This window comes from Aotus nancymaae, unplaced genomic scaffold, assembly GCF_030222135.1.
Source record: "Aotus nancymaae isolate 86718 unplaced genomic scaffold, 86718_ANA_hifiasm-v0.15.2.pri h1tg000022l_1, whole genome shotgun sequence".
Taxonomy (NCBI): Eukaryota; Metazoa; Chordata; class Mammalia; order Primates; family Aotidae; genus Aotus; species Aotus nancymaae.
In genome coordinates, this window is record NW_026988435.1 from 44,552,885 (window position 1) to 44,567,084 (window position 14,200).

At 53.1% G+C, this 14,200-nt stretch overlaps 1 protein-coding gene across 3 annotated transcripts in view; it reads right to left on the reverse strand.

The window, feature by feature from the left end:
• The window catches only part of PRDM15 (PR/SET domain 15), an 80,317-nt gene that overhangs the window by 52,133 nt on the left and 13,984 nt on the right, over positions 1–14,200 (reverse strand). For 2 of the 3 annotated variants that reach the window (XM_064380172.1, XM_064380171.1), the window contains exons 2-5: positions 8,102–8,147; positions 7,362–7,455; positions 4,549–4,702; positions 1,670–1,922 (exon numbers count right to left, since the gene is read on the reverse strand). In XM_064380172.1, coding sequence (XP_064236242.1) covers positions 1,670–1,922; positions 4,549–4,702; positions 7,362–7,455; positions 8,102–8,138 — 538 coding nt within the window. In that variant the 5' untranslated portion in view covers positions 8,139–8,147. Of the gene's footprint in view, positions 1–1,669; positions 1,923–4,548; positions 4,703–7,361; positions 7,456–8,101; positions 8,148–11,170; positions 11,465–14,200 lie in introns of those variants that run through there. The other variant, XM_064380173.1, reaches the window with a different exon arrangement.

The window sequence follows — 14,200 nt, forward strand, 5'->3', positions numbered from 1 at the left end:
ACACTCCCACACAGCGCTGGGACACTCCCACGAGACACTCCCATGTGGCCCAGGGACACTCACACACAGCCCATTGTGGACTCCTCCCTCACTCCGCTTCTTTATCTGACCACCTGGGATTAGGGACAACCAGGTACATTTTGCAAAGCCTAAATCATACTGACAAACAGGACAGACAAAAACCTTCCAAATCTGTAAAGAATCTTACACTATGGAGCTACTAATTTTGGATTACACTGCATTTATAAACAAGGAAACAGGGGTCATGTGAGAATCAGCTCATTTGGGTGGAGGGTGAGGAGAGTCAGTATCTATTTCTCCCCCTCGAGCAAGAATCTTCATGGCAACCACAGACAATGTGTGCTCCTGGGTAGTGTTAGCTTCTGCCATACGAAATCGATGTCTTGCAGGTCGAAAGACATCAAATATCAGGAAGTTCATACGGTTTCTTCAGGTTTTATGAGGAGGATCTATGCCAAAAAGACCCACAACATGGATGAGAAAGATTTAAAGTTCAACAGGCCTGCTTGGTGGGGAAAGTGGTGTCCCAACCCCGGGTTAGCAGGACAGGCACTGTGATTTGCTTTTCCAAAGGAATGCTAGATTTGGGCAGATCATTCACATACATCCAATAGGGCTTTCTTTGAACATGCACACACACACAGATATGCACATGTACGTGCACACACACAGATACACACACGCACGCACACACACGGATACGCAAATGCACACACACGCAGATACGCACATGCGCACACACAGATATGCACATGCACACACAGATACACACACACGCACACACAGATACACACAAGCGTGCACACACACAGATATGCACATGTGCACACACGCAGATACGCACATGCACACACACAGAGATACGCACGTGCACGCACACACAGATACACACGTGCACGCACACACACTCCCCCAAAATCTGGGAGGAGGCACCGCACAGTGAGCAGCAGCACTGGAGCCGGAGGCCAGGAACCAATCCTGATTTCTTCATCTGCTTCACTGTGACCTGGGCTCAGTTCCTTCACCTCTCTGTGCTCTGTCTCCTCTGTCCAGAGACAGGGCGAGTACCCTCGCCTCACGGGATCAGGAGGATGAGTCACAGGATGTAGCCCCAAGGGCAGAGCTCAGCAGTCACGCACCACATAACAACGTTTCAGTCAACGACAGTGGTCCCAGAAGATCATAATGCAGTATTTTTCCTGTATTACCGGGTCTATGTTTACACGGACAAATACCATGTGTTAAGGGGCCCACTGCATGCAGGATAGGCTCATGCTGGACAGGCTGGCAGCCTAGAACAGCAAGCTACACCATACGCCCTGGGTGTGTAGCGGGCCATGCCATCAAGGTGCATGAGAGTACGCTCTACGGTGCTCCAATAACAAAGACATCGCCCCAGGACACATTTCTCAGAATGTATCTCTGCCTGACTGTGTCAGCTTGTGTTACATCCACATGCCCAAACTCACCAAGGATGTTTAACAAGCAGAAAGACACACCTGGCTCTCTGCCCCCAAATCTCTGCATCCCAGCAGCTGGCCCCACACAACCCACCTCATCAGCGTGGGGTCAGCACAGAGCCAGGGGGCCACAACCCCTCGGCGAGGCACGAGGGAAGGCGGGCCCGGGACCAGGGGCCGCCACGTACCGTGGGCACTGGAGCAGGCCTGCTTCAGCATGGGCTTGTCCATCTTCTTGGCATAGAAGGCCGCATACCACACGCGCAGCTCGGTGCCCGGGGGGATGTCCCTGGAGGTGGTGAAGTACACGTCGCTGCCATGCTGGTAGGCCGTCAGGTTCTGGTGCTCGGCCTCCGCCGCCGGCCGCACCAGCATCATCCAGTTGCAGTCATCCTCGTTGGAGGTGTCAAAGCACACGGGGTGTCCATCCTTCTGGAATACCTGAGGGTGAGTCGGCCCACGAAGAAGCCAGGGAAATGGCAGATTACCCATCTGCGTGCCAGCGTGTGGGGGGCGGGTGCTGAGGAACCCATCTACAGAGTGCCACATCAGAGGCCAGAAGGGCTCCCGTACAGGATGCCGAGGTGGGAGGCTCACAGGTAGACCATGTGGCTTCAACAGGTCAGATTAGTCACAGGCAAAAGGAAGCAGCAGACACAGCCAGCGGGTCCACGTGTCACTGGGACACCTGAGTGTGACTCACAGACCAGGTGCAGAACTCAAGTTCTAATCAGGTTCTAGTGGGCATGGGGACATCGAGGTTCTAATCCCGGTGCAGGTGGGCTTTGAGTGGACACCTGAGCTCTGCTCCTAGTCCAGGTGTCAAGGGGACACCTAGGCTCCACAGACGGCCCGCTGGGAACTGGGACACTGAGTTCTCCTCCCAGCTCTGCCACAGGCATGCTGGGTTCCTCAGGCTTTACCAGCTGCCTCCTTGGCTATGAAGCAGCACTATTTCTTCATGGATTAAATGCAGGCAGGCAGTAGGGAGAGAAGCTTAAATATTTTGAAGTTCAGATCAACCACCCGAGTACAGGAGGGTTTTGTTCCTTATTTTCTGAATGCCATGATCTCTTCCTCATTGAGAGGACAGCTCTCCCCTCTCCTAAGCTTTTCCCAGAGAGGCCTCTCTAAGGACAGAGCCCTTGGAAGTGAGAGGCAGGGGAGGGGGACAACCATCCACTTAATGACCCCCAGTTGCTGAGGAAGGCATGCTCCCAGCTGGCAGCACCCTCGTTCTGGTGGGCATACAGGAGCTGAACGCTGGAGCGTGCACTGAGAACAACCCGGTGCCAGGCGGTGACCTTCAGAATCAAGTAGCTTAAAGGCCATAAAGACCACCAAATGGGCGCAATAGACTTCTTTAAAGGGGTCTGGCCCCAACCATGCCCCCACACCAACTATGTACATCAGCCAGACGGGTGCTGCAAAGGACAGGCAGGTAGCCGACGGCCTTCCAGAGGCTGGTTTAGGCACTGCTGCGTATTTCTTCAACTTAAAACTTTCCTTCCTTCCCTTCCTTCCTTCCCTTCCTTCCTTCTCCTCCCTCCCTCCCTCCCTTCTTTCTTTCTCTTTGTAAACAAATAAAGTGTCTTTCCCTTTTTTTCCTTTTTGCTGAAATCTGCCTTCCAAGATCAGTTTTCAAAGGACTTCCAAAAACCCAGGCTTGTTGACTTCCGTTGCCTGTCCTAAAACAAGCGGATCCCTTTTAAGGGTCTCTAAGAAAAGTCTGCTGACTAGCAACCGTTCCTCCTTTGTTTATTTCACAGATATTTCTGAACACTGGCTGGCTTGGGGTACGACACTGAGGGCAGGCATGGGAACAGTAAAAACCCACCTCGCCTGGCCTCACAGGCCTTCCAGAGGGCTCATTTCTTAAGTATTCCAGAGCCTGCCTTGCAATTTACATACATGTTAGTTTTCTTAAATCCACATAAAAGTAGAGAACCACTGTCTTCTCTCACTCAGTGTGATGTGCTTTTTTTTTTTTTTTTTTTTTGAGACGGTGTTTCGCTTTTGTTACCCAGGCTGGAGTGCAATGGCGCGATCTCGGCTCACCGCAACCTCCGCCTCCTGGGTTCAGGCAATTCTCCTGCCTCAGCCTCCTGAGTAGCTGGGATTACAGGCATGCGCCACCATGCCCAGCTAATATTTTGTATTTTTAGTAGAGACGGGGTTTCACCATATTGACCAGGATGGTCTCGATCTCTTGACCTCGTGATCCACCCGCCTCGGCCTCCCAAAGTGCTGGGATTACAGGCATGAGCCACCGCGCCTGGCCTGGGGATGTGCTTTTTACAGCTGCCAAACTTTGTACTATGCCCGACATCTCACCACTGCCTCAACAAACACCTTCCCTTTGAAAGAGCTCTGCAAACGACCAAACGCTGTGCACAGGCGTGGAAATAACCAGAGTGATGCAGCCCCACAAGACGCGGCCTCATGAAGCCTGTGACAGCAACGGAAGGGCAGGACAGCTGGAGTCGGCGTTTGGGGTTTCTCCTGCATATGTTTTAAACATACTCTTTAATGTTTTGCAAAACTGAAAATTACAAAATACAACCAGGTGCAGTGGCTCACGCCTGTAAGCCCAGCACTTTGCGAGGCTGAGGCAGGTGGATCACCTGAGGTCAGGAGTTTGAGACCTGCCTGAGCAACATGGTGAAACCCTGTCTCTACTAAAAATACAAAAATTAGCGGGGTGTGGTGGCACCTGTAATCCCAGCTACCCGGGAGGCTGAGGCAGGAGAATCGCTTGAACCAGGAAGGCAGAAGTTGCAGTGAGCTGAGATCACGCCACTGCACTCCAGCCTGGGCAACAAGAGCAAAAGTCCATCTCAAAAAAAAAAAAAAGAAAAACAAAAAGAAAATGACAAAATACTAACTTAATATTGATGCCCTTGCAATATAAAAACATTTTCTTGGAAACTAAGCAGACCTACAATATTTAGAGCTGTTTTCGAGGCATTTCTAAATCATGGAAACTCAGCAGTTCCTTCTCCCCATTCCCGCGTAGGAAGGCCATCAACACCCAGCTCCTCAGCTCCCGTTTGGCAACGGCCTTTACCTTCAGGGGAAACGCGGACTCCTTTTCCCATTTGGCGACCCTCCTGGACTCAAAGGGACCAAACTGTGTCCGCTTGACGAGCTGAGTGACGGCGAACACTCCCTCGGCTCCGTCTTCCAGTCGCCTGATCTCCAAGTTGGGAGGAAGGGATGACCTGGAAATGGAATGAAGCCAGGCTCAGAGGACAGCACCCACACCAGGGATCTGCGTGTTACATAACCCGAGAGCTCGCTCTCACTGACCGCCAGGGGTCTTCCAAGCAGCACCCACACCAGGGACCTGCGTGTTACATAACCCGAGAGCTCGCTCTCACTGACCGCCAGGGGTCTTCTGAAACGGAATTCTCCAGGTGATAAAATAGAAGCCTTCCAGGCCAGGTGCGGTGGGAGGATCGCATAAGACCAGGAGTTTGAGACCAGCCTGGGCAACACGGTAAAACCCTGTCTCTACAAAAAGTACAAAAAATTAGCCGGGCATGGTGGTGCGTGCCTGTAGTCCCAGCTACTCTGGAGGCTGAGTCGGGAGGATCACCTGAGCCCAGGAGTTTGAGGCTGCAGTGAGCCGAGACTGGGCCACTGCACTGTAGCCTGAGTGACAGCGCAGGACCCTGTCTCAAAGAAAAAAACAAAAAAACAAAATGCAGGAGCCTTCCTAATAGGTGCTGAATGAGGACTGAGGCTGAGGTTGTGAAGACACCCTCGGGCTGTGGCAACGGAGCCTTAATCTTGTGGCCTTAGCTACACGAGGCCGACCACAAGGCCCTGGTGAGAGTCACCCAGAGCACGCCACAGTTGGGGCTGTTTACTGAAGGGCGGGTTTAACTCCCCGTGGGAAAGACAGTGCCAACAGGTGCCTCCCTGGTGGGGCTGCTATGAGACAGAACAGGGTCAGACTGGTGTGGGGTCCAGCGATGGAGGGCGGACCACAAGGAACTTGCTGTTGAGGAGCTGCGTGGAGAGCACCCCGAGAAAGACGCCAGTGCCACGGGCGTCCTAAATACCAAAAAGGGTTTCCAGCCAAGTAGAACGGGTCAGTTTCACTGATGATGTGACCTCTTAAACTGAAGCAGAAGAATGTCAGGGACACGGTCTGGGGAGGAAGGTACAGGAGCTGGGACAAGCCCAGGACATGTCCAGGACCGAGACGGGCATGGGGTGTCCAGCACAGAGGCCCCTTGGACCGAGGCAGGCATGGGGTGCCCAAAGCACAGGCCCCTCGGACCGAGGCAGGCATGGGGTGTCCAGCACACAGGCCCCTCGGACCGAGGCGGGCATGGGGTGCCCAGCGCACAGGCCCCTCAGACCGAGGCGGGCATGGGGTGCCCAGCGCACAGGCCCCTCGGACAGAGGCGGGCACGGGGTGTCCAGCGCACAGGCCCCTCGGACAAAGGCGGGCACGGGGTGCCCAGCGCACAGGCCCCTCAGACAGAGGCGGGCACGGGGTGTCCAGCGCACAGGCCCCTCGGAGAGAGACAGGCACGGGGTGTCCAGCGCACAGGCCCCTCGGACAAAGGCGGGCACGGGGTGCCCAGCGCACAGGCCCCTCAGACAGAGGCGGGCACGGGGTGTCCAGCGCACAGGCCCCTCGGAGAGAGGCGGGCATGGGGTGTCCAGCGCACAGGCCCCTCTGAGAGAGACAGGCACGGGGTGTCCAGCGCACAGGTCCCTCAGACAGAGACAGGCACGGGGTGTCCAGCGCACAGGCCCCTTGGACAGAGACAGGCACGGGGTGTCCAGCACACAGGTCCCTTGGACAGAGGAAGGCATGGGGTGCCCAGAGCACAGGCCCCTCAGACTAAGGCGGGCATGGGGTGTCCAGCACACAGGACCCTTTGACAGAGGAAGGCATGGGGTGCCCAGTGCACAGGCCCCTCAGGGTGGGCAGGAGGCCACTGAGACGAGGATCCAGCACAGAGGGTGTGACTTCAGGACCAGGGGTTTCAGCTGAATATTCACGGGCGACAGGCAGCCCCTGAGGTTCTGGGGAAGAGGGGGTGGATGCGTCATCTACTTGAGGCCAAAACATTAATCTCTTTGTTTTGAGTCACACTAAGAAAAAAATAAACGAACAGTGTTGAGGACAGTTGGGAGGCTCCTGGAAACAGTCCTGAAGAGATGGCGACCACCTTTGCAGCAGCAACACACACCAGGTACTGCCACCTACCACGCCACGGCCACCACACAGGAGCCAGCATTCTCTCCCCTTTACAGAGGCCACCGAGGAATGGAGAGCGCCTTGTCCAAGCCCACCTGCCCTGGACTGCCCTAGGCACAGCCTCCCGCAGGTGAGGGTGGAACGGCAGGGCAGCTGCTGCCCACTGAGCCAACAGGCCTGCAGGGGCTGCTTCCAGAAGCTGCTGTGGGTCAGTTCTGTCCCTGTCCTCATGACCCCGCATGCCCTCCAGCCTGAGTGTGCACGTGCCCACTGGCAGGCCGAGACCTGGAATGCACAGAGAAGCCGACGAGCAGACCTCAGCCTGACCCCTGGTGCTCGGCACATTGACCACCTGGGCCAGTCCACTCTGCTGCAACCTCCACATTGAGTCAGGAACAGCTGGGCTTCTAAGAACCCGGAAGCGGATCAAAGAAACTCACTCTGGAGCTTTGAAGCACGTGTTTTGGTGCCTCCCAGCAGAGAGGCCGCTCAGTTCACGGTGGGAGGGAAATCGCTAGCGCTCACTCGGAGTGACTCTGTTCTCCCTCGTGTTCCTTCCTCCCTGTCTGCAGACACAAAGGCCGCTATGCTCCTGCAGAGTCACAGCTGGCATAACGACAGGCCCGGGGCCGTGGTAGCAGCTCACGGCGGTCACTCACCTTGCTCTGCTTAACACAAAGGAGTCTTTGACCATGACCACTGGGCCCAGCTCGGGACACTCGGAGTCGTGGTACTGGCTGCAGTCTTCACACCCTGCAAGCAGACATCCGAGCATCAGAGCACCCAGGGAGGGAGACACCCAAAGAACACAAAGCTGGGAAATGGGGGCCCCGGCCTTGTGAGGGTGACCTAGAGTCGAAGATGCATGCCGACACTGCAAAGGCAAGCAAGGGAGGGGGCATCGGATGGCACGAAGCCCGTGTCCCCGAGGCCTCCATCGGCGCTCACACACACGAGGAGTGCAAACGCAGGACATGCGCCCAGGGAAAGCTCCGGCCCCGCCACACACCTCAAATCAAGCACAGTCACCCCACGGTGACGCAAAGCAAGACCCTCCCCAAAGAATGCGCATAAGTGAAAACATCCAATGTTAACGGGTTCGTGATAAATCTAACCCACTTCCCTCCTGCTTAGCCCTGGATTACTTTTCTGGACCACGTGCTACTCCCTGCAATGTGCCCTCTGCCAGCAGTTCTGAGAAAGGTGATCCTGTTAAAACCACACCCCTATAGTGCGCCGCTCATGAAATAAATCGTGTTTCACAGGGAAATTGTAAATCCATAGCTTTTCTATATTATAAAAACCAAATGCGGCTGTGGCTTTGCCCAGACAGCAAGCGCCATGCCCGTGTGGTGCTATGACATAGGGCTGGTCTCGGACAGGTCCATGGGTCACTTACAGATGAACATGATCTCTTCACTCCCATCTTCAGCCATTGCTGACACCTGTCAGGACACAAGAGAGTCTCATTAATGACAAGCTCTTATCAAAATAATTTTGTTGTTTTTTTTTCTTTGAGATTGAGCTCCCTCTGTCACCCAGGCTGGAGTGCAGTGGAACAATCTCAGCTCATTGCAAACTCTGCCTCCCAAGTTCAAGGGATTCTCCTGCCTCAGCCTCCCCGGTAGCTAGGACTCCAGGTGCCGGCCACTACACCCAGCTAATTTTTGTATTTTTAGTAGAGACAAGGTTTCACCATATTGGGCAGGCTGGTCTCGAACTCCTGGCCTCCAGTGATTCACCTGCCTGGTCTCCTGAGGTGCTGGCATTACAGGTGTGAGCCACTGTGTCCAGCCTCTTACCAAAATAATGCTTAAGACAACTCGTACCAAGGCCTCCTCCAGCTGGTGTAGGGCAATTACGTGGTGCTTTACAGAGAGCACACAGTCAGGTCTCCTCTTATTATGGGATAGGGCTGGGGTCACTGAAACACCTTCTCACCTCAAATAATATTATTTTTAATAAAAGCAATGGATTTGAGTGGCCTCATAAACTCAGACTTTCATCTTTTCATATTAGCCACCAATTTCCATTTTTAAAACAAATATATCAGCTTTTTTTGGAGACAGGGTCTTACTCTGCCTCCCAGGCTGGAGTGCAGTAGTGTGATCACGGCTCACTACAGCCTCTGCCTGCTGGGCTCAAGCAACCCTCCTGCCTCAGCCTCCCAAGTAGCTGGGTCTATGGATGCAAGCCACTATATCCCGCTAATTTTTTGTAGAGCCAGGGTGTCACTATAGCTCCAGCTGGTCCCAAACTTCTGGGCTCAATAGATCCTCCAACTTCAGTCTTCCAAAGTGCTGGGATTATAGCACGAGCCATCGTGCCCGCCTATGTCACCATTTTAAAAAGCCAGCTGTCACTTTTTTCCCCTTACTCGCTGAGCCGTGACTTCCTCAAGGGCAGGTATGTCTAATGCAACCTTTTCTCTTCAGCTCCTAACATATGCCTGGTACCCCATACACACTCATTTCTCTGGGGACTAAATCAACACGTGGCATTGTGGAGGACGCTTGTGCTCCCACATAAGCTGTTATCAGATCCAGAAATTCTATTTCCTTTCCATCCTTGAGGTTCACCTCCAGAAACACTTGCACATTGGGTAGATGAGCACAAACTGACCACCCCCACCACACACACATATTCACAGGGTGATCTAGACATCATTCATTCTGGGGCTTCACATTCCTGGGCTGTAAAATGGAAATAAAAACACCCACCTCATGCAGTTTGGGGGAACATAAAGTGAGATACACACAGTATGTACTACAAAATAATCATTCCTCCTCTGCCCACCCCCATCCCCAACTGTGCCCACCGGCACTTCCTTCCTGCATCTTGCTTCTCTGATGCCCGCTGGGTGGTTTAGGAAAGCGTGCATGCTGGCACTTCCTGAATGCTGATTCCAACACGCTCTCCACCCAGCTCATCCCCAGCAGCTTAAAGGGTGAAAAGCAGGCCATGCAAAGCCTATATGGAACTCAGTCACTGAACATGTGTGTGTGAGAGCAGCATGGGGTTGAAAACTTCAAGTTAGGAGAGTGAGTTAGCTATAAGGAAGTGAGGCAGAGGAGAGAGAGTGCCAATTTGCCCTTAAGATGCCAGAAATAACCAGGGTGAAATTTTCTCCCAAAACAGCAGTATATCTTCTTTTCCTGGGAGCACACATTTACGTTCAAAGGCGTCTCATGCAGCCCTGGCAAGTCTCACCCAGTTTCCCAGCGGCGTTCTGCCTCGCCTGCCGCAGTTCCTGTGGATAAGCACCTCTGCGTGAATAGGGACCAGTTTGAGATGGGGTTCAGCTGGGCCGTGAGCAGGAGATGAATAGGAACGAAGGGCAGAAGAAACGCTGTGTCGGGCTGGGGGACACGCTTTCATGAGTTGCTGCTGTGCTACCGGCGGTCTAGGACCTGTGTGCCCCCTGCAGGAACCCACGCCACTCACAGTCCGGAGCTCAGGCAATGGGAACGGCAGGCCTTAAGAGGCGACCCACACTGTGGTCAGATCACCGCGGAATACAGAGTCCCAAGAAAGTGACTGGAATCGGAGTGGGAGGATGGAGGGATGTCATCCTGGCCTTGTTTACCAGGAAGCCTGGATGAATCCCCTGAGGCCTGGTGTGGCCACCTCTCCCGGGGGCAGACCCTCCCTCTGGCCTGCACCTCTCACAGACTGCCCACACCTCCAGGTGCCCCCAAAGAAGGGCCCCTCTGAGTGAAGCTGCTAGGAGAGGAAATCCAGAAAAGAGGGGCAAGGGAAGCAGGAGAGCGGGGTTTCAGCCTCCTGTGCTCACTCTGATTGTATGTAAACGTCTGAGTCCCGGCAATAAGGGTCCTGATTAGCAGCATCTGGTCCCCAAAATGTGGACTCTCTAAAACCACTCAAGACCCAGTATCAGAGACCACAGCCACCCTGCGCAGCAGATCAGGCCTGAGTAATGGAGCATCTTCAAAGTCTTTGCTGTCTTGGCAAAAATCCCTTTAACACTCAGAAAGTGTCTTTACAGAGGGGAAGTATGGTCTCCAGACCTCTAAGGCACGCAGGACATCCCAGAATAAGGCACTCAGGAAGTTCTGTTTCAGGAAAAAGGAGAGGAAAAAAGAACTCGAAGTTCGAGGTACCAGCCAGGCGTGGGGCTCACACCTGTAATCCCAGCACTTTGAGAGGCGGGGACAGGTGGATCACTTCAGGTCAGGAGTTCAAGAACTGCCCGGACAACATGGTGAAACCCCATCTCTACTAAAAGTACAAAAACAAGCCAGGCATGGTGGCGTGTGCCCACAATCCCAGCTACGTGGAAGGCTGAAGCACGAGAATCGCTTGAAACCGGGAGGCGGAGGTTGCAGTGGGCTGAAATTGCGCAGCTGCACTCCAGCCTGGGCGACCGAGTAAGACTTCATCTCAAAAAAAAAAAAAAAGTGTAAGATCCCCCTAGCTTAACCACCAGTCCTAGGAAGACTTGACTTACCTTACATCAGTGATTTCAACATGAGGTTCCTGGATCAGGAACCAGCAGTGGCAGCATTGCTTGGGAGCATCTCAGAAATGCAATCCTTGCCCCCCACCCACAGACCTGCTGAATCAGGCTCTGCCTCGGGCCCTGCACTCTGCTTGCAAAGCCCTCTGGGAGGTTCAGTACAGCCCAAGTCTGAGAACCACTACTTTGCCTGAAATCTCTTTAAAATTTCTATGTCTACTATGACAAAAACTAACTAAGCACAACTGCTATCACAGGAAGACCACAGCAATAACATCAGGAAACCCAACTTATCACAAATGTCAGTTCAGCTCAGCCCAGGACCATCTGCATCTAACCTGGTGGCAAACGGGAAATGAGGGGTGACTGCAGGCAAATCTTCCTTACACGGAATGCTCAGTGAAGACAACTGCTAAAAACAACTTTGAAAAAGAAGCCTGAAGTGAGAGACTCAGTCTACCTGACTTCAAACTTAATTATCAAGCTACCGCAATGAAAACTGATACCGGTGAGACGGTGGACAGAGGTCAATGGAACAGAACAGACAACCCAGAAACCTAAACAAACACGCCCAAGGCTTCTCTTTTTTTTTTTTTTTTGAGACAGAGTCTTACTCTGTCACCAGGCTGGAGTGCAGTGGCGTGATCTTGGCTCACTGCAACTTCTGCCTCCTGGCTTCAAGTGATTCTCCGGTCTTAGCCTCCTGAGTAGCTGGGACTACAGGTGCATGCCACCATGCCAGACTAATTTTGTATTTTTAGTAGAGATGGGGTTTCACCATGTGGGCCAGGATGGTCTCGATCTCTTGACCTCGTGATCTGCTCACCTCAGCCACCCCAAGTGCTGGGATTACAGGAGTGAGCCACCGCACCCAGCCTGCATTTTTTACAAAGACAAAGTAATCCAAGTGAGGAAGGGCAGCCATTTCAACAGATGGTACTGGAGCAACTGGGCACCCACAGGGAAAAAATAAACCGTAACCTCATAACTCATTAGAAAATTAACTCAAAATGGATCACAGCCTGAACACATAAAATATCAAATAATAACAGAACTTAGAAAAACAGAGAAAATCTTTGGGCTCTAGGGCTAGCCACAGTTTTAAACTTGTCACCAAAACTGCAATCTATAAAAGGAAAACCATTTGCATCTTCATTCAAAAGGCAGCAGCCAACCCAAAAACCAACATGTCAAAAGTAAACCTCTGGGCTGTCCTGGCTTCCCTGACAATGTCACTCTACCTCCTCCATCTTGGGACGTGGTTGTCAGAAAGACCTGGAACCCCCGGGACCTCTCTAGCCTCCCTCTCACACCCACCATCACACCCACTCCACCTGCAGCCCCTGTTACTACCTCCCTTGGCCACAGCCCACTTTCTCCACCTGTAAAGCTGCAAGGGTCTCCAGATAACTCTTCCTCCTCTGCCCAGGCCTCCAACCCATTTTCCACATAGCAGAGAACATAAATCCAATCACATCGCCTGCCAGCCTCAAGCGTCATCGGCTTCCCACTGTCCCAGGAACAAAACCTGAACTTCTGCACATGACCAGGCACTGCCTTTCTCGGCAGCCTTCTCACCGCCCCTCAGCCACCCACTCTCCAGCCACACTTCCAGGAACTGCCAAGCTGGGTCCTGCCTCCGGGCCTTTGCATGTGCTCTCCCCCTGGCCGGAACCCACTCCAGCCCTCTCTGCAAAGCCTGCTCACTCCTCAGTCTTAGCTTAACGTCACTTCTTGGGGCGGTGGGGGGGCGGTCTCCCTGATCCACCTGTCCAAAGCGCGGTGCATTTTCTAAAAGCGCCCTGTGATTTCCTCCGCAGCTGTCACCGTGTAGCCATGGCTGTGTGTTACTGATCTCATGTCTCTCCCACCACACATCAAGGGCCAAGAGGGCAAGACCTGTGGCAGCCTTGCATAGCAGAATATACTTGGACCCAGCGGGCACGGTGGCTCACGCCTGTAATCCCAGCACCTTGGGAGGCCGAGGCAGGTAGATCATGAGGTCAAGAGATCGAGACCATCCTGGCCAACGTGGGGAAACCCCATCTCTACTAAAAATACAAAAAATTAGCTGGGCGCAGTAGTGCATGCTTGTAATCCCAGCTACTCAGGAGGGTAAGGCAGGAGAATCGCTTGAACCTGGGAGGTGGAGGTTGCAGTGAGCTGAGATCGTGCCACAGCACTCCAGCCTGGACAACAGAGTGAGACTCTGTCTCAAAAAAAAAAAAAGAATATACTTGGACCTTCATTGGCACTGGCACATGGGACAGACTGATGTCTGATAAGATAATCAGTCACTTCCTGGGGCACTCTCAATACACCCCAGGTACGGCCACGTCCCCTCAGTCCACCATGGAGGCCCCACCAAGGGACAGAGCCCTAACCTCACCCTCCTAGACACCTTCCTCCCTTCAATTACTCTCACCTCCTCTGTGATCCCCCCAAAAAGTTGACTCTTCCCAAACCAATATCTCAGCTGTCACATAATGTCATGCACACGGTCTGTTTTTTCTACTAGATTTGTTTTCTTTCATTTTATTTTGAGACAGGGTCTTGCTCTGTCACCCAAGCTGGAATATAATGGTGCCATCACAGCTCACTATAGCCTCAAACTCATGGCCTCCAGCGATCCTCCAGCATCAGCCTCTCAAGTAGCTGGGGCTACAGGCACGCACCACCATGCCCAGCCAATTTTTTAATTTTTTGTAGAGAGTTGGTCTCACCATGTTGGCCAGGCTGGTCTCAAACTCCTGGCCTCAAGTGATCCTCCGGCTTCAGCCTCCCACTTCGGATTACAGGTATGAGCCGCCACGCCCAGCCTCTACTAGATCTTTCACCATGAAAGACGGAAGCTTAAAACCGATTTTTCTACCCACTCCCTCTGTTCAGTTCTTACGTACTTTGCGTGTAGCACCCTATGTACGGGAGAGCCCTGATAAATCTTGTGACCTGACGCCTTCTTCACCTCCAGATAACTGAGTGCTTGGAAAGTTCCAATGCTTTGTTTGCACAAGTTATGCC